The sequence below is a fragment of the Fulmarus glacialis genome, unplaced genomic scaffold (assembly GCF_000690835.1).
Source record: "Fulmarus glacialis isolate BGI_N327 unplaced genomic scaffold, ASM69083v1 scaffold23451, whole genome shotgun sequence".
NCBI lineage: Eukaryota > Metazoa > Chordata > Aves > Procellariiformes > Procellariidae > Fulmarus > Fulmarus glacialis.
The window spans coordinates 38,642-60,838 of NW_009195021.1; the positions used below are offsets into that span (position 1 = coordinate 38,642).

A 22,197-nucleotide genomic window follows, 5' to 3' on the forward strand; every position below is an offset into this window, starting at 1 on the left:
CTTTGAACAGGTGCTGTCCCTGGTAGTAGCGGGCAGCTCCCGGTACTGCGGTAGGCTGCAGAGCACCGGTTGCAAACCATTAACCTGCACTCATGCAGCGAGTGAAAATGCTGTCTTGTTTCAGGATGCAGAAAAGGAAGGAGGGTACAAGAGCTCTTTCAGCGAGGCATAGGATTAAATCTTAGGTTTGTTCACGTTTAGACAATCTGCTCTTGCTTTAACTAAAATCTGGCTTCTTGGATTAGTAACTGAAATACTGCATGTAAACGACATTGATATGTCAAGACACTGACCTTCGCTACTCATTGTGATTTTCAGGTGCTTGCGGAATTGTGGAAGGGAGAAGGGAAGACTCCTCTTGAAATTGTTAAAGAAAAGAAACTTGAACTGATACAGGATCAAAAAGAGCTTGAACAGATCTGCCAGGCGGTGATTGATGGACAAGAAAATGAGGTGATTATGATGGTGCTGGGAAGCTTGTGCACTATGGCAGTCTGTGGCACTAAAAAGGGGGTTAAAATGGCCTTTTTTTTTTTTCTCCTTTTGATTGGCATTTGAGCTCTAGAGCCAGTATAGGAGCATTAAAGCTGCTGCTCAGATATTATCAGGCTTTTCTTCTCGTTCCTTATTTTACTAAGTGTTTTTGTGGAAATTGAAGCATACACAAAATGATCAGCAGAAGAAATTGCCAGTCTGGCTAATGTGCTAAGTCGTTCTGAGAGACCATAAAAATTTAATGCAGAAATCCCCAAAACTGTGGGGCTCTAACTGCCATTAACCTGACCTGGCCACAGAACTCCGATTTTTGTGTCATCTGTTGTGATATTAGGGCAACACTGTTAAACTGTTCTGAAGCTAGAGATTGAAGTTAGCTCCATCAAGGCATATATTAGTTACGAAATTAGAGACTGTATCAGAGGCTGCAAGGCAAAAATTTTACTTGCATCTGTCTCTTCGCCATCTCCCTGTCTCCCTCCACTGCCACAGAGAAGAGTCTAGCTGGCTCTCTTGCCTGACAACGTCTGTGGGGTGGGGAGGAGCCGGACCCCTGTGGCAGCGGCATCGGTGGCTCCAGAGCTGCTGTCCGCCCTGCTGTTCTGCTGCTGGGCTGTGGCAGCAGCACAGATGCTGCAGTATGAAAGACGGGGTTTTGGCTCTTCCCCATCTCCTTGGAAGGACATGCAGCAGCCTGTGTGGCTCATCGGTCTAACGAGGTCTGAGCCGGGAAAAAGGGAAAAAAACCTTGTTGATCATGAAGGGGAGGAGTGGGAAGGGATCTTGACAGAGTCTAAAATCTGCTTTATAAAAAGCAAAATGAAAACAAGTGCTTACATGTTCTCTGGAGCGAAAATGTAAAAGCAGAAGTGAATAGCTTACTTCTAATATAAACATTGTCTAGATACATTTGCCATTTGGAAAAAACCATTAACATCTTTTGAGAACAATACCACCCACCCCAGATCTCATTGGGGGATGCTAACAGCTCTGCAAGAGCTTTTGATAAAGAAAATGAGCTTGCAGTAGGTCGGCGTGACCTCCATCAGACTGACTCATTTGCAGAGCCTGATAAAAGTGCTGCTGTATTTTCAGACTGGTATGGAAGCACAAGTGTGGATAGAAAGAACATTGGAACTGATTGGGAAGTGCAGAAGCCGAAGGTCCATAATACACTCCCATTTCAATAATAATGCCTTCTCTGAGAATGTAATTCCTCTCTGTTTTCTACTGTTCTAGTCAAGCCAAATGCAGCAGAATGGCCTCACTTCCCTACTTTTTCCAGGTGATCTTTCACCAAGGCAAAAGCTGCCTTGAAGGCCTGTAATTCATTGCTTTAAATTGCTGCGAGAGCTTACCTTACAAAAGAGTTAGCTGAGTACTTGACAGGGTGAAAAAAAAAGTATGCCTTGCTTTTTGACAGTAACTTTCTTTAAAATTGACTAACTTACAAACAGTTGCTCAAGCCAACACTGAGCACTTTATGAAAATGCAGTATCTGGATTGTACTGTATTCTGCCCCATATAGGTAATTTCTAGCAGATCAGGAGTAATGAGTCCTTTCCATATTGTGACATTACAGAGAAGATTTTAGACTGCCAATAATTCGGATACCGTAATGAGTAGCAATATTTGCATTTGTGCTTGGTATCGGCACAGTGGCCGATTCATATGTTCGCAATCCTTCCCTTAATATCTGTAAATATGACATCCTGTTTAATTGAAGCTATCGTGTTTTGCCCAGTAACTCTGACAATGTAGAGAATGTCTTCCCTGCCACACAAACAATGTGAAGGCCAGAAGCTTGTCTTTCAGCAGTAGCATCTCCTTTAGAAATGCCCAGAAGTTAAAATGCTTTTTTCAGTGTCTTTACTTAGCTTTTAAATATGGCCCGTGCTATTTTGCAGGTGATTGTGCATCAAACACTAGATGTCTGATAGGAGGTCATATTTCTGATCAGTTAATTAATTGCTATGTTGCAAAGGATTCCTTGCTTAAAGGAAATAACATGCTGTTACAAAAACACCTACGTCTGCACTTGAAGGACCTCACAAATACTATCAAGTGGATTGTGATTCGATGCAAATTACTTGTTACAACTGAACAGTATATTGAGTAAAAAGGTAGATCCTATTAGCAAAAAGAAGTCAGTCTCATTTTTCGGACCCTTTTCGAGGAAGTCGCTGGTTCAAGTTGCAGACACTGTTAAAATCCAAAAGTGTTTTCTGACTTTTTCAATAAGAGGAGATCTTTCTATTAGTTGTAAGGCCCTGCTGCTGTAGGGACTTGCTGTTGTCTTCTGGGAGCAGAGCAGGAGCTTATTGCAAAGCTGAAGGCAGTTTTTATAAATAACACCTTAGCCCAAAATATAGTATTCTACCACAGTGGTCCAAAGGACAAAAATATTCATACCTTGGCTGTGAATGAGTGAAAATGTCCAGGTTTACTGTAACAGTGGTGTCTGTGATTTTTTTTCTTTAAAGGTTATGGCGATAAAAGCAGGAAATCAAAAAGTTCTAAATAAGTTAATTGGCCTGGTACAAAGAGAAACACAAGGACGATCCAGTCCTGTTCTGGTGAAGCAATTATTAGAGAAGAAGCTGTCAGAGTAGCCGAAAGAGAAAACCACCTACGTGTCTACAGAAGACATGTGCTTCATTCTGTCTGGTTCGCTGCAAATGAACTTTGGTGCCTCTTCGTGTATCATCGGGATTGTTGGTTATACTTCAAGTGGCATGACGACCTAGCCTTCCCCAGATGCATCAGCCAAAGGCAGATGAGCAAAAGAATAGCAGGAGGTGATACAGCCATTTGCATCTCCCTCGCTTCGGTGTGGCATTCGGAAATGTGATTTCCACGCAGCCATGGGAGACAAGTTCCCAGAGGTGTCTGTGAGTATGCAGAGAGCGGAAGCTGTAGTGGTTAGTTTTGTAATAAAGCAAGTACAAACTCAGCTTTTCTAGCTGCTTCTTTGTGAGAAGGGAAAGTCACAGATCTTGAATGCAAAATCTGGTGGTGCACACTAGTAACTCACTGTAAATTAGTGTGAGCACACTAGTAACAATGATTAAAAGACCTAGCAGTAATTGAGAAGACCATGTGTGCCTCCATGCCTAGCAGATGGGGGGAAAAAAGTCCACTGCTATCATTTTTCCTGGTTTCTGAGGGATAGGGAAAAGATGGAGTCGCTAGCTGCTTAAGTGCATGCCTGAGGCTAGTGCCACAAACAGATGTAAGTGCCTACACCTAAGAATTAGTGTCAAGTTGTTTGCTTGCCTTCTCCTTGTTATGTGCCCAAACATCTGCTTTGCCTACTCGCAGCTTGTTCCGTTCTGAAGAGTGCCTAACGCGTGCATGCCTGAGCCCTTCTGAGGCTCACATCCCATTTTGGCCTGTGAGGTTCAGCATAGCAGACGTGCTTCTGCTGGCACTGACAACCTTCAGAGGAACAAGTATTGCCTTTCTTTTATGGAGTAGCTAAGTAAAGGGACTGTTTGCTCCAGTTTGATTTTCCTCTGCTGATGAGAACTTGTCCCTGTGTTAGAAATGCTCCAAGCCCAGGGCTGCACGCTTCTGTGGCACGTGGCTTTCTGCCGTCACCTGGACCTGCACCACGTTGTGGAAGGAATTGAACATGCAGTTGGCTTACCAAAACTTAGCAGAATTCAGCTGGATTCCAGGGTCTGCTCCACTTTTTAATCCTAAGGAGTGTTTTATGCTGTTTTTTTTATACCTTCCATTTTTCACCTCCTAACTTTAAGTACCCGCTGAAATCCAGGGTCCTAGAGTTAACTTCCCAGTCCCAACCCACTTTAGCTGATCAACCATTAACAGGAAATGCAACTAGAGGCAGCCTATCAAATTTACATTTGTTAGGGGAAGAAATCCCATTTAGTACCAGGGGTTTGAAGTTCTTAAATCCCTTCTGGAGGCTGCTAAGCCATACATTTTAAAGACCACATTTACCTCAGAATTGTTCTTTAGGATCTGCCTGCAGGGCAGACGTTGTCACAGGAGTGCAGCAGGTATGGCCCTGGGACTTCAGTCACCTTTTGCAAATGTGGTGCTTGCAACACTAGTTCAAACTAGGTTGATGGCGGTTCATTGTCATGAGTAGTAGTGCTAATGTATGTGTCGAGGAGGACATTTCTGTACAAACTGGCTCACGGTTCAAGTGTGAACTCTTAATTAGAAGGAAAAAAACCCCATGGTGTTCAAATACATTTAATGAATAAAACGTATACCCATTATTCACATAAAAATAACTTTACAATTCAAAAGTCATACAGCTGACAAAAAGCAGTAACATGGTTGCAATCAAAAACTATGACCCTTCCCCCCCACCCCCCCAAAACCCCAAACCTCCAAAAACTTCCCCAAAAAACAAAACCCCAAACCAACCCCTCCAGGATTTTCATGTAGCCTTCACACAAAAGCTTTTACTATCACTTTTCACGTCATGAGCAAAAAGTACCATTTTTCCTTACAGTGGTGTGAGTTTTCAGGTAAGTGTTCAGTCAATAAAGGTTTAAATTATACAGCAAACTTTAAATTTTGGAATTCTGTTCAACTCTTGCCATGGCAGCAAGAAATGAAAAGGCACAAAGGCTTCTGCATGAAATCTTGAATCTTAATTTAAAGGTACTCCCTCAGTTTAGAAAAACATGATTGTTTCCAAAAGGTGGTCCTCCAAGGTTAACGCTTCTTGTTGCACATCTTGATGCTGCTGTGCGGAGTTTCCCCTCTGCTGTAGTGGGTGCCTCTTGAAAAATAGAAAAGCAAAACAGCGATGTATTTGGAAGAGTAATAATTAAGTAGTGTTTAGAAGAGGGAAGGATCTCCACTACTGTAGCATGCCTACTGCTGGTAAATGTCTTTTTAATGGCTACTACTTCTTAGCCACTCTCTTCCTATGTAATTACACTTTGCTAATATGGTACAAAATCTGTTAAAAATCATAAGCCAAGTTCTATACAAGTACAGCGTTAGATCTTTAAATGGATTTACTGTAAATCTCAATCTATTTTCACCTCCACCTGCCAGACACAATGGATAACAAGAAAGATTAAAAAGGGATAATTGTAATATTCTTACCCTTCCAGGGAAGGGAAAAAATAAATTTTGTACTATATTATGAAATGGTCACTTCTAAAATTTTTGAAGAAATGTTTTGCAGACACACACAAAATGTAAATTTCTTTCTGATAGAAAAAAGCTGTTTGAGTCAAATGAGATCAAGATGATGAATCTTTTTAACATTTGTGGAGAGACCAGCTACCAACTTTGAAGCACTGTTAGCTGGCAGTGCTAGGACCGAGAGACGAGAAGGCTCAGTAGGGCCAGCAATGTTAAGTAAGTGCTCCCGCTATGGCAGCCTGCATTAAGGAAGGGGCTCATCAGTCACCTTACACCATTGTGATCGAACCAATACAATCAGAACACCGCATCCTTTTTTTGCCTGCCAAGGGCCTGATGCAGCAGCCTAAGTACAACCACCACCACTCTCTGTGTCTGAAATGGAGCTAAAGGCAAATTCTGAATACTCCACAAGTGAACTCTGTACTGCGCAAAACAGCTTTGGTTTATATTTGTATAGCAGTAGTTGATGGAGCACATTAAAAGACAGAAGCAGCAGCCTTAAGGAATTTAATATCTGCTGTTGTAAAGACAAATAAAAAAAGCCCCATAGGACATGTGGATCCGCAAGATAAAAGGCAGAGCCTGACTATGAAGTGTTCGATGTCAGAACATTTTGCAGACCAGGAGGCTTTTTTCAGTGGGGTTGTATGGAGGCTAGGAACTCAAGAATTGAGATTGAGGCTTTGACCCCAACTTGCAAGTCTTACTCAGCTACAGTACTGATTGTAGATGCCATCTGTGCAACAGCATTAGGCGGGGTGAATTAAGGACAGTTTTGTGCAGATTTTCGGCAGTAACCATCCATGAACAGAGAGCCAAGGAAAATGCTCGCAAATTAAAAGCTGACACCAGACACTGTCACGACAATCTCATCTACTCGTTGCTGGAAGTCCTTTAGGAGGTCACTTCTGATGGTGGAGAGATGATACTTGCTATCCTCTATAGCTGGAGTATCCCATATCTGAGGTTGCAGAGGAGGAGAAGAAAGTTGTCAAAAAAGATGCTGGCAATGCTGAAGTAGTGAAGAAAGAATTTCTAGCGCTCAGCCTTGGCTGCAGAGTTTAATTTTAACTGTGTTAAAAATAGAAGCATATGATAGGAACCTTACCTAAAAAATTTACAGCTAGAGTATTCACGCTGTAATTTCACTGCGGCCCCTTTCCACTCCACTTCTGCAGTGTGGTGTAAGTGTACTGTAATGTTTTCATTTCTGTTCTGAGCACCCCTCTACCTACACACTTTCACAACCACTGACTTCAGCAGCACCTTCTCAGCGACTTACGGCCTTGTGTGTATTCTCGACATGTAGAGTGTTTGGTTTTTTTTACGTAAAGAAAAACAAATGGGGTTTTTACTCAAACTGTGTGAGGAAGAAGATGGAGTAGCATGCTGGTGGTCTTTTTGCCCTTGTTGTCTGCATCTTCCTTGCAATGCTATTTACAAGTACCCCAAAGTTCATTGGATTCTGCTTCACATAATGGCCGTATAAAACAAAGTTACAGCAGATAGGAGGTCAAGATTCATCTTAGAAACTTAACCTGCATTGGGTTGGCTGTTGAGTGCAAGTTGTCCCTGTACCTGGGTAATATATATAGAGAGGGAATTCTATGGCTAAACAGCATGAGGAAGGCAATAAAATACAAAATCCTAAGTTGTCATGACCTGTGATTTGCTGCACCTTTTTCTGCCCATTGCGATGACAACTTTAAGCTCCACCTAGAAGAGCCCCTGGGCCAAACCAGATCAGTAATTAGGGAACACGGAACCTTCTCTTCTGACTGTGCTCCAACACACACCCCACATCAGGCCGCACAGCCTGAATTTTAACTGCAATAAAACAAACCTACGAAAATGCTCCGCTGCTGCCATGAGGCAAAGAAGATGCAAAAGAAGGTAGAGTTTACTGAGCAATGCAACGGTGCGTGGTCCTAGCGAGTACTGCCCGAGTCCTCCCCATAGGATGTACAGGCATTTCACAATTGCCTGCAGCATTTGCTGACCAGTATAGATGTACATATAGATGACCTTTGCTGTCCCTCCCCTTTATCTGTGCCTGTGAGGTCCAACTCATGACCCTGCAAATAACTCCATCTGCTGGCTTTTCCCCCAAAAAAGACTGGTGACAGTTGTGCCAGGCCCCACGTTACCCCAGCACAAACAGGGGCAGCCAATTATTTCGTGCCATATCCATTGCCTTGTCATCGCAGCCTTTGGAGAAAGGCATAAGAGCTGGATTCAGTACTTGGAGCTGCAGAGGTTGTACTACCATGAGCTAATCCTAACAAGAGCGCTTCAAGGCCAACAGTTCACTGTAGGGAATGCTCCCTCCATGTACAGGCATTTTGTGTAAGCACGAAGGAAAAGTTTTCCTGACAAAACAGTTGCATCAGCCACAGCTTTAATCATCTAAAGCATTTACACCCACTAAGCAGGCATAACTGTCAATAAGTTACATTTTACTTTCTCATTTCTAAAGCTTGAGAGGCCATATTTTCGGACTGGTCTTAGAGGCTGCTAGGTTTTTCACACTGAAGCTCAGAGACTGATGTTATGATACTGGAGTTTTACGACAGACACTGGTCAGAGTTGCCAACACCAAGCTGTGCTTGGACACTGAGAGACACGAGTCCTTGGCTCAAGCTGCAGCAAAGGATACCGAGACCCGGAGCCGCTCCCTCTCCTTTGAGGACGAGATGGCATTTCGTCTGAGCTCTGGCCAAACTGACACAGCAGCACTGACACAGTTTAGTTGTCTTGGATTTGACTCCTCCATGTTATTTTTTGGTCTATATCCAAGCTAGTTATTTTTAAAGTAGACTGCGATAAAATGCAGCTGCTGTGGAATTGGCTTTGTCAGAAATGTAAGTTTGCAGGTATTTAGTCCACAATATGTAATTGTATGCAGGCGGTCTGCCGAAGCCCAAGAGAAAGTTACTTGGTTGAGAAATGCAGCCTTTGCACAAAAGTTCCATCAGGGCTTTTAGCCCAGAGACTTCAGTCTTAATTTAATCCAGCTGCCACACAAGAGCCATTATAATCAATGAACAAAAAGAAGATTTGCACAGTCAGCAGCAAAACGCCACTTCAAGTACCTACATATTTGAGAATCCAAGTAATGCTCCTATTCATAAATAAGAGGCTTCCAACTGAGCATATAACAAATGAAGTACATTGATGCTGGGCCACGTGTTTAGAAAAGCTGGGGGCCCCTAAAAAATAGAGTACATTTAGTCAGAGCTGGGCTTTAACCGCCAACAAAGTCACTGAGATAGCGTTGCATTCTGTGGCTGGCTGCGGTCTGACAGCTGGCACCACGGTCATATTATCTGAATACCTATTTATGCAAGTCTGACACCACCTTAACAAGGAGCAATTTTTACCCTCCTTCGCACAGTTCTGGCCCAAAACATCACATAGCAGTGTTACCCACTTGGACAGTTACCATAGGATGCTGTCATATTCATTTTTCAAGTTTGCTATGAGCTTTTTCTTTCTGATCCCCGGTAAATCTGAGAAACACAAATGTAAATTCTTACTGCATTTCACATAGAGGCAAGTGCCCCCTGCTAATCTGCGGTGTTTTACCTTTGGTTTGCTCATTAACGTAAGCAGCCTGAGTGTCATGTACCTTCCATTTCTGCTGATAATGCTCAAAAGGTGCAAGGAAGAACATACTATAATTATCTAAATCGGATCTGGACACAGCAGCAACATTACTGTACTGTGCCACAGCTATCTGAGTTAAAAGAAAAGGAAGAGGAAAATCCCAGTATTCTACTCATAACCGCGGATGCAGTTTAAATGTTACAAATGTAATAGGAGCTGTCATAAAAACTGCAGGCACGACATAGCAATTTCAGTAAATACAGCACAGTAAATTGCTTATTAAATCAAGCTGCCCTCAAACAGGAGCTGTGGCCACAAATTCAAATGATACAATGACATAATTTAACTGCACCAAATCACACCGCTCCCATCCTTTTCTTCCCAATCCTGAGATTTTAGAACTTCTTAGAGGAGCTAAAAAACCTTCCTGAAGCACGAAACCTTCTGTGAGGCATAAGCAGAGTGCACAAAAGAGTCGTGAATGCGTACGTGCTGTGCTAGATGGTATACTTCTCTTGGTAAATAGAACTTAACCTCTTGAACTTAAGCCCTTGGACTCTGCGGGATGCAGTAAGTTTGTTTGCAAATGTTTTTCTCTGAAGGAGTGAACAGACCACTTGGGCATTATGCCCGGGCCAAAGAACAATTAGAATGGCGCTGGTGGTAGAAACGCTGTTCAGGCTTACTGTCTATCCAGTCCTGTTCCCATTCCAAAGCACAGCCCCTCCCGATGTCCGAGGTCCACCCCAATCACACCACGTTTTCTCCCACTCTAGGATAAAAAGATCAAATCGCATCTGAAAGACAAATGCACCAAGCGGGTACGGCAGCATGACACCACTGAATTCATCAGACTTTTTACAAAGTGACAAACCCCAATGAAAGAGGAAATAAGTAACTTATGAACTGGATGCTCTGAAGGATGTATCTGGGTGTGCTGGTGGAAGGGACAGCCCATGCCCACTATTGGGAATTTTCTCATCTCCACAGAATACAGCTGAGAACAGAAGCTCTCATTTCTGTTCTTCCAAACCAAGGTCAGAAGTTACCAGGACAAAAAAGGCAGTGCCTCTTTCACGTCCGAAACTGCAACACCAACAACTTGATCTCATTTGAAATCCCATATTTTTCTTTAGAGCACACATGGAAAAGATCAAATTTAAGAAAAAAGCCTAGAATACAATAATAAAAAGGCAGTAAGTAGGGCTAACAACACAGCACATAAATTGCAACTAACTGTACACGTCCAAAGATCAGCACATGCAAAAGGTAATGCTGCTTTGAATGAAAGTTGCCAAGTGCGTTAGCCCAATTGATACAAACCATGTGCGTGTGTGCGTGTGTGCTGAGACTAACCCACAGGGCATCCAAAAATAGTCAAAGGTAAAAGAGAATGACTACAACCGCTTTAAGACAAAGTGTTCACTTTATAGGTAGGTTGCAAAAAAAATAGCAGGTTGAAATTGCCAGAAAGATTCCTTGCTACAGCAGAACAGCTTAAAAACACACTCAAAGGCTACATCATTGGAAATGTGGCATGTGGCATTCACAGTTTGAAACATCAAACAAGAGACTGGAACTTAACTTTGGTATCACTGAGCCACCACCTGCAGGTTTTGGAATAGATCTGCCAACCCCAAGACACTTCATTCGTGACTGATGCTGAGACAATGCGCTGAAGAGGGGCTGCTCTAGTCACACACATGCGTGAGGGTGGGGAAATCCAAACCATAGAGCACTTCCTTACTCTTGGAAAGACCAGCTGTGTCTTCCAGGGGCCTACCAGCTAGACCACCGCTTGGACCATAGGCGTAAGGGGTTTTTTGGGAAAAGATGTGTCATCAGTGAGAGACAGGATAACTCGTTATCTAGCTGGAGGGAAGAAGCTTATTAAACAAGGATTTGGCTGAAGAACTTATGCACGCAAAGGTGATTAATCTCAAAAGATCAAAATTTTCAAGCTAAATCACAGGTTCTGCATTTTGAAGACGGGAAGGTGCAATTCCTGCCAATATTTTTTTTGCTGGGTGCTGGACATTATTATATTAATATCACAACTAAGACATAGCAGCAAGTCTGATCCCGCTCAGGAACCAAGTAATATAAAGTTACACGTATGATCGCCATTTTTACAGTCCTGAGCCAGGGTCACTGCACTCATCCACCTCTTCCTTTTGGGGACCTGACAGACAGATTCCCCATTTACACGGGGACGCTGTGCACAAACAGAGTTCTGACCTTTCAGCAAGAAGTCTTCCACACGACTCCAGATTTCAAAGGCTGAATTTATGCTACTGGATGCAGAGCATAAGCTCTACTACCGCTTACGAGGTAAATCCTCCCCTTCCTCAAATTTACAGATGCTTTTTTGAGCAGTCCACATTTTAAAACCCCCATGTAGCTTAATAGACCTGCTGAGATGAAACTGCCGTGACTTTTTGCATTTGTTGAAAACACCAGTTAAAATTAACAATCTCGAAAGAAATCCCTTCTACCCAGCAAATAAAGATTCTTATTTTAGAATAAAAACAAGGGAAGGGAGTGTTCACATAGTAACCTTACTGCCTTGAGCACTGGTCTGCAGAATTCTGTATTAAAAAAAAAAAAAAAAAAAAAAAAAATTCTTTTTCATTCCTTTTTAAAAAGTCCTTCAGAAAAAGGATTGGATTGCTTCTGCAATTTAGCACTCGTTTCTGGACCACTAAAAGTTAGCTGATCACACTCATTTGGTACTTTTTCTTTTGCTCACATGAAGTTCCTGCCAGAGGAGGTGAGGAGCAGAGTGAGCACTGACCCTGCATCCACAATGCTAACACACTCCATATACAACACTACTGAACCCCTTCAGGTCAGGCCTGCGAGTACAGCATGGAAGACAGCACTACTGGTAATACTGGGAGTGGGAGCAGGGGAGTGGGGAAAGAACACACCACGTCCTAGGACAAGGTTAAAAAAAATAAAGATAATCTTAATTTGCTCATCGCCCATTTACAACAACAATGCAGGGGAAAAAAGAAAAAGGAAGAGCTCTCTTAAACCTGGATAACTAAGATTTAAGAAAAAACCCACAGCCTCGGCTTCAGCTTCCAAGGAAGCTTGTGAGGTGAAACAGGGCCATGTGGAGGTCAGTAGGTGATTTACAGGATGGTGATGCAATGTTGCCTAAAAAAAAAGCAAGTTAGAAGTGAGAGGAAACCAGAGAGTCAGCTAGGAAGCAGCATGACCCCCAGCCATCGTGGAAGTGAAGACTGTACAGCAAACAAGTGAAGATGGACCCAGAGAAGTTCTTGAGGTGATTTTGTTAGAGGTACACTTTGGGATTTTTTTCCCTTGGAATAGCCTACACAACAGTCTGACACAATGAATGACACAATCACAGCTTGTAGATTAAAGGTACAACTTTTCAGAAGCATCTAAAGGATTTAGGAGCTTAAATTGCACTGCAAATTCCACAGGAATTTGACCTGTAATTAATTAGACTCTTCTGGAGTGTCTTTGTGTTTTTGTTTTTAAAGTGTTCTTTTCCCTTGCAATCTCTGAGAAAGCGTGTTTCAAAATCAGGATGTGATTAACTGGAGCATTACAGAATTACAATGAGCAGGAGAATTAATGTATGCAAGTGTTATTTCTGATTTCTGTTTCTTCAGATTTCCTGGAGTCACTGTTAGTTTCTTCCCTGGACAAAGGGGTTTAAGGCTTTCTTGAACTAAGCCCCTCTTTATGTAGCCAGCTACAGCACAATTATGCTACTAAGATAAGACGAAATGCAGTGGTGATGCAGCAATTCATCATGTTTGGGTTCTTCTAATGAAGCCCATTACTCACAGAAGAGAATTTTCTCAAGCAGTTAGTCACCAGCAGACAGATTTCCCTGTTACTCCTTCCTTTTCTACAGCTGGTGAATAGTCTGGTCCTCCCCTCACCATCCCAAAAGTGCAGTATTAGGAAAAGTCAACACCTAAATCAAAAGTAAACAAACTTTCCCTTAACCAAAAAAATTAACAATAAAACAGAACAGCTTTCAGAAGCAAGCCAACCTTTTTCATTAAAAAAAAAGACAAAACCAGCCTGCTGTCCTTTTAATACTACTGAAAGATATTGAATATCTTTCTTTAGCTTATTAAAAGAAGCATAAAACCAAACTACATACTAATTACAGCTTGCATAGAAACATTTTGTTTTGTACTTTGTGCAAATCTTACTAAATAAGGCATGCTTGAGAGTTTAGGTAGCAATGCAGTAGTTATCAAAGAATGCTGAGAAACTGCAAGGAAAATTCCAGGCAGTCTGCAATCCACATCCACTTACACAGTTCATTTGACTTCAAAGACCAACAGCTGATAGCTGCAGATCTGTCTGCAACATAAGGCAATATGGTATGTGTAGGGTCCAGCACCTGCTTTCGGCTAGTCATGGGTTTAATACACATAAGATCACTTGAATTCAGAAAACCTGAGCCACTAGTTAAAAAGAGGGCTTCAGAAGTGGATTGGTAAGAACCCTGTTTCAGGGAAAAAGAAGGGAAGGGGGGGGAAGAGGACAAAGGCATGGAGAAGCAAAACCCTTCGCATAAAGGGGTTTTGTGCAGATTTTGCGTGTATTTTTATACCCTGAACTGTCTCTGTGAGGCAATGTTTTTCCAAACAAACTGTCTTCTAACAGTTATCCAGAAGAGTATTTCTGGAACAGAAAAAGCTAAAACATTTGCCTCTCTTAGCCAACCTACAAGTGTCTATTGCAGAAATTCAACAGGAATCAGTGACACTAAAGAAGGGTGGCTGCGTAAAGGGGAGGAGATGAAGTAGGAAGCTGCAGTAAGAGCAGTATCAGAAATCTCTCAAATAAGTTATGTAGCACAGAGGGAAATTATAAGGCCTAATATAAGGTAATGTGGAATAACATGTTGCCTCGTTCTTCCCTCTCCAAATCAAGTATTTTCAGGAAATATTGAAGTAGACCTTCTTTTGTAAGCAGCTTTGCATTGAAAATCTGTTTAAACTCCAAAAGCTTTTTTAAAACACATTTAAAAAACCCACTAATAATAATCCTCAAAATCCCCCAGTATTTTGTAACATAAAATAGAATGTTCCTGGGCAAGAGCTGCCAGCTCCTTCAGGAACTCCGGGAAAAGGGCAGCTGCGAGTATGGCATTCCTCACGTGCGCGGGAAGGCCAGGATGAGCCAGGCCTTTCTTTCCTTTCTGTCCCAGGAAAGGCTGGAGTACAGCCGGGTAAGCTTCAGAGAGGTTCCTTCCTTTCCCTGCGTTGCTGCTGTGCTGGACATTACCTAAAGCCAGGAAGAGAGGAGAGGAGAGGAAACAAAAAGAAAAGGAAAAAAAAAACAAAAAAAAGACTCAGTATATTAAGCACACACAGTATTGGTACAGTGTCCAAGCCCAGTTTATAAGGATTGTGTTTAGAGCTGTAGTTTGCAGTACCCAGACTGTGCAGGGAGATACTCCACTAATCCAACATTTTAAAGTTCTACATGGCCTGATTCTATTGCATTTTTTATTAGCTATCTTTCCCCAGGTTATAAATTATTCAGTTCCAGCTCTGATGAGAGAAATACGTGGGCAGAAGAGGAGTCAAGGGAAAGAATAATATGGATTTACCTTATGAAATAGCAGATAATATCTACCCATCTAGACCCAGCATGGTTGTCTCAATCTAAATGATACTGTGCTCTAGCCCTCCCCAGATCAAAATATCTTTTGGACTTTACTTCTCTCTCTCTTTCTCTACTCTCATCATGTAAATAGGTTTCAGGCTGAGCTATCACATCACCATGGGAGTTTGAAGTAAGCTAGAAACTAAGGGGAAAAACATTTGAAAATTTCATTTTTCTACAGCTGTAGGCCCCACTAACTACACTCACCTTTAACTCCCTGTAAAGCAGCTAAACATTAAAAAAAGAGCAAGCGAAAACCACCATGTGCTCTGCTACATGATCTCTGCTGCCAGAGTGCAGAGGATCAGGGCTCAAGCATCAGAACGGATGGAATTATTGTGACAGCAGCACTTAAATTTCAATCAATTGCTCCTTGTTTCAACCTGAAGCAGAACTGCACTTTAATTAGTTGATAATTAATTCACTGAAACTAAAAGGTGATAAAATTCAACACTGATGGAAATAAATACTTTACAAAGAAAAATTAACCTGCAGAACTCACTGCCACAAGATGTCATTGAGGACAGATAAAATCCTGTCTAACTTACAAGTGGATGTTCTCATGAGCTGTATAAGTCAGTCATTAAAAAAAAATAAAGGACTGTCATATTAACTCACATACTGCAGATAAGGCAAACACTACATTGCTGCATTAAGAAGAGGTTTCCCTTGAAGTGCATGCAGTTTATGTTAAAACAACTCAGGTTACACCACCATTTTTCTGAAACCTCTCCAAGTAGCTAACGCAAGGACCCGCAGATGAATGCCTCACCTGACGCAGCAGAGCAATCCCTCTGTTCAACAGCTCTGCGCTTTTGTTCCTTTCCTGTAGTGCTCCTAAGGCACTGTGAAATTATTGTATGCTTCCAAATACTCGAAAGAAATTTCCATCTTAATCATCTAACAGAGTTGTACTTTTCTTGAGTTTCAATCTCCAGACTTATCAATCATTCATATTGTTATTCTACAAATTTTTATCTGCTAGGGACAGAGTACAGGAATTTCAGTTCTGTGGAAAATTCTGACTGTGGGAGGAGAAACAACTTAAATTATGAATTACAATGAAAAGACGAAGTTTTGAGCTTCCCTTAAAGATTTTTTTTTTTTTTTAGATTTTCTAACGTCAAAATGTTTCATAATTAATATTTCAAGTTTTTTAAATAGTTTAGCCAATATAACCAGAATGCTAGCATACTGTCAAAGCTTTTCTTTCTTTTTTTTAAACTCTTCCCTTCAAAAAGATCGAAATTGATACATTTCCCTAAATACATTTTGATTTAGATTTAACTGCTTATTGAAAAAAGAAAAGAAAAAAGCACAGAAAGCTAGTCTAGGGACAAGAGATTTGATTTTTTTCTTTGACCAGGATTGTCCACTTCTTTCTAGGGTCAGGATGCAAACTGATTCACACAATTGAGAAATTATGAAAATGAGTACTCTGGAGATACTGTTACCAACGCACTGAAAGAAGGGCAGCATTTCATATGGGATTTACATCATGACAGGTCTACACATCTAACCAGAACCCAAGCTACAGTGTAAGGAAACCACATACTACTGCAAGCAGAAAATAAGAAATCATCCATTTCTGCTCAAACACCTTCAGAGACTGTCACTGTCAAGAGAAAGGAAATGCTCTGGAATATTTCAGTTTTACATTTGCGCTACCCACTGAGTCTGGCTGCCACTTTTCAGATGTGAATTCTGTAGGAGGCCAGTTATGCTCAGACCTGTAGAGAAAACTTTGGGGTTATTCCCCACTTCCGTCTGGGGAAAAAGCCCTCAGAGAGCAACTAATCTGCATGACGCCCAAAGGTGGCATTCAAGCTAATTCAAAGAAATCCTACAGGAGTTCCTCTTTTTTTTTTTTTTTCCATTTACCATTATTGTAGCAGTTCCTACTTTGCACTTCTTAATCAATATAATGAACTCCTATGGGTTGATGGACTACTGAGCCAACTTGCCCCAAGGATTACAGTTTGATTACCTGCATCACCAGTCTTCTGGGGAACCAAGTCTGTAGTTATCCAGACATTTATTTACTCTCCATCTGTTTGTCAAGAGGTGCCTTCTTTGCAGGAGTTGCCACAACACAGAAGAAAACGTACCAACAGAGTGACTAAGCAGCCTTGTTTCAAATTCCTAAATAATGACCAGCATGAGTCAACCTGGCAAATTCTGAAGCCCACAGGAGAAAACTGACATAAAATAGGAAGTATAAATAAATGCCATTGGGAATGCATTATATAAAAGTTCTTATTGCCAGCACCTGAAAAAAAAGACACTAAATGTTGCCTCCTAATCTCATCTCCCACATGCTAGCTACAATACCATCTAATTGTAAGGCTTTCTAATCTATGGCACCAGAATGTAGTGCCTAAAATGCTACCAACATTTGCAATACACAGCTCCTTTACAGCAGGCACCTTCCACAGACCAATTCTTCAAGAAGCTGCCTTAGCAAGATCATAATTTTATAGACTAGATGTACTCCAAACCTTAGAAACATATACCATGCTGACTAGAAACTAGGTAACTTACTATTCAGAGCCTCGAAAAATGAAAACACAATTAAAATGGCATATAAAAAGTCCCGCTTTCCATACCTGTGGAAATCCAAGAAACATATCAACATCTTCACAGAGGTACGGGCAGAGTGGGTGATATTATATTAATGACTCCCAATGATGAGTAAGCACACACCTGTAAATGCAGCCTCTCTTGAACCCTGTTGCTCAATCAGCTCTTAATCACTGTGGTCATTGCTTTCACCAAATTCGACACATTCTCATCACATGGGAAGTTGGTTGGCTTTTAAGGGAAACCTGTACCCAACATTGCCTGCTCAGCAGCAAGCTGAGAACAAGCATGGCCCCAGGGCACAGCCCCAGCTCTACCGGTTGCCTGGCTGCATCTGGAAAGTTCTCAGTTAGAACGCAAGATTCTTCATTTTGCTTTTTTTTACTAGCTTCCCCCATGGCAGTGTAAATACTGGTAACTATCAGGAGAGGTGTAGCGTGCGCTGTGCTTAAGCAGCAGATGTTACAGAAGTCCCCTGAAAAGCTGGCTTGTTGGGGTGATACCTGTTTAACTCCCCACTGCTCTCGAAGTGTCCTGACTTTTACACTCACCCATCCACCCCCTTTTTTTTGTTGTTGTTTTGTTTTGTTTTTCATTCAAGAAAGCACATTCAAAGTTTTCTGGCTAGTATCTATCTTCTTCAGTAGTAGCCCAAACCATGATATGAAGCTTTATTCAGTTGTTGCAGAAACCAATTCATTCTGGACTTCTGTCCTCCCTAACATTTATCAAAAAAGAACCAATGACTAGCTGAAGGTCAGGCTAAAAATAAAACGAAATCATGCACATATGCCATCTCACCTCATGCCTTGAAAGCAAGTTTGTTTACAGCCAAACTGACAGCGAGCCAAGAGCTGATTTTGTTACTCCTTTAAACAGACATTTTCTGTAGCAAATAAAAGCTTCTAAAGAGCAAAGAATATCCAAATAGATCCATATACTGTGGCCTGCTGAGCATCATCAGTTTAAAGTCAGAAGGGTACATCTGGTTAATGATATTCACAACGCACCACATCTACTTTTAATCATGCTATAGAAAATGAGAGAGGTAACTGGTGAGTCATTCTACCCAGCACTCCTCCGAGTGTGGTTAACATTTACCTTTGGTTAGCAATTCTTCCGCAGCATCAGACATGTCCACACGAAAAAGCAAGTACTGTTGGGCCTCCAGGAGAAGACCTGGGAAGTCTTTTTCAATGGAAGCAAAATGTTCAATTTTATTTTTCACAGATGCCAGCACCTGCCAAAACAACAGTAACAATTACTTCTTCCTCCCTTGCTCCCAGTGCAGCCACAGACTGAATACTCAGGCTTTCTCTAGCTGCATTAAAATAGAGTTACAACAAAAGTTATGGTCATACAGAATTTCCAGTTCTTTGCACAAATGTAATTAAAACATCAAAATGAGATGAGAGGCTCTCAGACAGCTGGGAAAGCAACAGGTGGAACTGAAAAGAGCTAATGTAAGGTTTAACGAGACACCAAAAATACTGTTCCAATAGGCATGACTAATGCTTGTGGTCAAATACCTGATAAAGTGACCGCACACTAGGCTGGAACACCATGTTGGTGTTGAGCAGAAAGGAGCGAAGAAGAGGCTGTGGATAACTTGCCAGCTGAGTAATAATCCCAATAAGCATTAAATTTACATGCAAGGAATTCTCCAGCATGTTCTCCAGCTTCGACAACACCACGCTGATGAATGGTCCTGCAAGAAAAGAAGAAGGAACCAATGCTTTTGTTCTCACAGAAGAAAAAGCCTAAGATCTAGGAAATAACCATTTAAAAGGAATTTTGATCAGCATAACCAACAAATCAGACCTCCCACATGCTAATTAAAGCCAGCAGGGAGAAAAACCAAACTGTATCTGGGCAGACAAAATAGACTTAACAGAGGTGTTAAAAGCTTTCATGAGTAGAAGCACTTTTGCTAGCTAGCCAATGAGTTTACATTAATGCCATATTTAAATGCATAACTATTCTACTTTACATGTGCCAATAAGGATTTAGCCTAATATGTTCTGGTCCACTGTTCTGTACTCCTTGAAGTTAATCAGAATGGTACCACTAGTTTCAATGCAAACAGAATCTGCCCTTTTTACACTTGTTGTGCCTAATTTCTATGTAAGGACTGGGCAAAGTAAATTATAGCTAGCTTTTTTGTTTTATCAAAAAACTGGAGTATTCTAAAGAAAATATGAAAATGCTACTCTAAACAAGAAAATCAAGACCTGTGATAGTTCACATCACAAGAAAAGGCATTTTTAGTACTGCAAACAGTCACACAAAGCAGGGAAGACATTAAAATAGATTTATAAGCAAAATTATTGGTAGATGTAGGCTTTATCATATAAATGTCACCAATAAATAATAGCTTTAGTTTGTGTATTCATGCTGCAGGTTAACCACTGAAATACAGAAGCATTTACCATGAAAGTACATAAACCTGTAGTGTTCAAGCTTAAGAAACCTTTGCAAGGCTGAGCGTGACTTTAACCAAATAATACCTATCATTAGATGCTACAGCCGGTGAGATGCTTGAGGCAGTCTGTAAGAGTGACCTAATCACAAGTAAAGTCTTAGAAACATCCCTTGTCCCGCACCCAGCCCTACCGCACTATTCTGGCTGCGCAAATGCTAGGGAAACCATGCAGAAGAGTCCCTGGGTGACGCAGTTACAGCATTGCTAACTTTGAACATCCCACCCTAGTCCCCAGCACAAGATGCATGCCACGGGCATTACTAGGGTCAAGCAGGTAGCCATAATCTGACCCCATTCCAGCTCCTTTCAGCTAGCAAATGGCTGCCATTCAAGCTACCTGGGCATAGTTTAGCCCAAGTTTAATATGCCTGCTGTAAACTACGGCAGAGGTTAAAGCAATTCTGGGCCAGCGCAACAGTAAGGATCAAATCGGAAGTGCCTACGTTGCCACTTCACCTAATAGAGCATCACTAAAGGTTGAAGTCTATCATGTTTTATAGTGACCATGAGTACAAAGCAAGCACCCCCTCGAGACTCATCTATCATGGCTAATGCCAGCACAGCTCCACTCACAAGAGGAAACGTAGGAGGGCCAGTGTTGACAAGGCTTTACGTGGCTGCTACCTTTCAACCACCGTATCAGCCATCAGAGTGAAGGTTGTGGCCTGGTTGTGGCTGGGGTAGAGTTAATTTTCTTTCTAGTAGCTTATATAGTGCTGTGTTTTGGATTTAGGATGAGAATAATGTTGATAACACAGGGATGTTTCAGTTACTGCTGAGCAGTGCTTACACAGAGTCAAGGCCTCTTCTGCTTCTCACCCCACCCCACCAGCAAGGAGGCTGGGGGTGCACAAGAAGTTGGGAGGGGACACAGCCGGGACAGCTGACCCCAACTGACCAAAGGGATATTCCATACCATATGACATCATGCTCGGTATATAAACTAGAGGAAAAGCTGACCGGGGGTCCGCTGCTCGGGAACTGGCTGGGCATTGGTCAGCAGGTGGTGGGCAATTGCATTGTGCATCACTTGTTTTGTACATTCTTTTATCATTATTATTATTTTCCCTCTCTTTTCTGTCCTATTAAATTGTCTTTATCTCAACCCATGAGTTTCACCTTTTTTTTTTTTTATTATTTTCTCCCCCATCCCACTGCGGGGCACTGAGTGAATGGCTGTGTGGTGTTTAGCTGCCTGCCGGGTTAAACCATAACAGTTGGTATCACATCCTGCAGGAATCCCCCCTGCCTGGGTACCCAACGGAGCAGCTCCAAAACCTTTTGCTGAGATAACAGTTTCTCCTGTCCCACATAACCTACTGCTTCCCCTCTCATGTTCATGGAGAAATTCTCACAGAGCTCCTGAGGACCACAGTGCAGTGGGAGCTCTACTCTATCAGGAGGGATTGCAGGAGAAGGAGTTCAGATATATCACTGTTTCTCTCCTCTAAGTCAGACTTCAAAGCTGAAAAGGTGAAGCTGAAGCTAGTACTTGTTGTAAGTGCTGTATGCCACTGCAAGAGAGGTTACCAAGATATATTAAAAAATTTCTCAGTGGTAGAGTGACTTTTTCCCCCCAAGAAATTATTGGAATGAGAATCAGAGGAACTAAGCAGAGTTTGCAAGCTTTGTAAGAAACAGGGTAAACAGATGAGAAGTAAAAAAATTATTCCTTTCCTGAAAGTGCATCTCTATGTGGCCATGGAGTCAAGCACTGATTTGGTGGGGTGAGGAGGGGAAGAATCTAAATTCCTGTTCCTGAACACCACATTCTTTCTTGCTCAGGGGAACATAGGGATGATAGGATTTAATGCTTTTAAACTGGACATAAACACCAATAGAACATTTTTTTCATAGATCCGTAGGCCTGAAGAGAGCATCTTTGCACTGCTGACATTTACTGGTTGTAGGAACCTCTGTCTAGTTACTTGACTCTGCAGAGAGAAGCCCCATCCCATGACAGCATCCCAAAACAGTGAAAGCAACCAAAAAATCCTTATCACACACATCTACAAACATAATATAGCATTCCAAATTAAATATATTATTATATTTGAAAGACACTGCAATCTCAACATTTCTGAGGTATTGTTGTGAGCACCTCCTTACTTGCAATCATTAAGATCTCCGTTAAATCAAGGTAAACAGCCTAAGAGTAAAACATGATGTGGATGGGGAGCAAACAGCAAGGCTTTTTTTCTCCCCGCCCCTCCCCCCCCCCCCCT

At 41.7% G+C, this 22,197-nt stretch overlaps 2 protein-coding genes across 2 annotated transcripts in view; one reads left to right on the top strand and one right to left on the bottom strand.

Annotated features, from left to right (window-relative positions):
- Positions 1–3,107, top strand: part of GATB (glutamyl-tRNA(Gln) amidotransferase, subunit B) — a gene marked incomplete at its 5' end in the record, with an annotated part of 39,944 nt that extends 36,837 nt beyond the window's left edge. The window contains 2 exons of the mRNA XM_009587975.1: positions 319–453; positions 2,979–3,107. Of these exons, the coding sequence (XP_009586270.1) occupies positions 319–453; positions 2,979–3,107 (264 nt within the window). The remainder of the gene's footprint in view (positions 1–318; positions 454–2,978) is intronic.
- An 11,168-nt stretch (positions 3,108–14,275) lies between these two features.
- FAM160A1 (family with sequence similarity 160, member A1) overlaps positions 14,276–22,197 on the bottom strand; it is a gene marked incomplete at its 5' end in the record, with an annotated part of 16,179 nt that continues 8,257 nt past the window's right edge. Inside the window, 3 exons of the mRNA XM_009587973.1 lie at positions 14,276–14,526; positions 18,592–18,730; positions 19,020–19,198. Of these exons, the coding sequence (XP_009586268.1) occupies positions 14,276–14,526; positions 18,592–18,730; positions 19,020–19,198 (569 nt within the window). The remainder of the gene's footprint in view (positions 14,527–18,591; positions 18,731–19,019; positions 19,199–22,197) is intronic.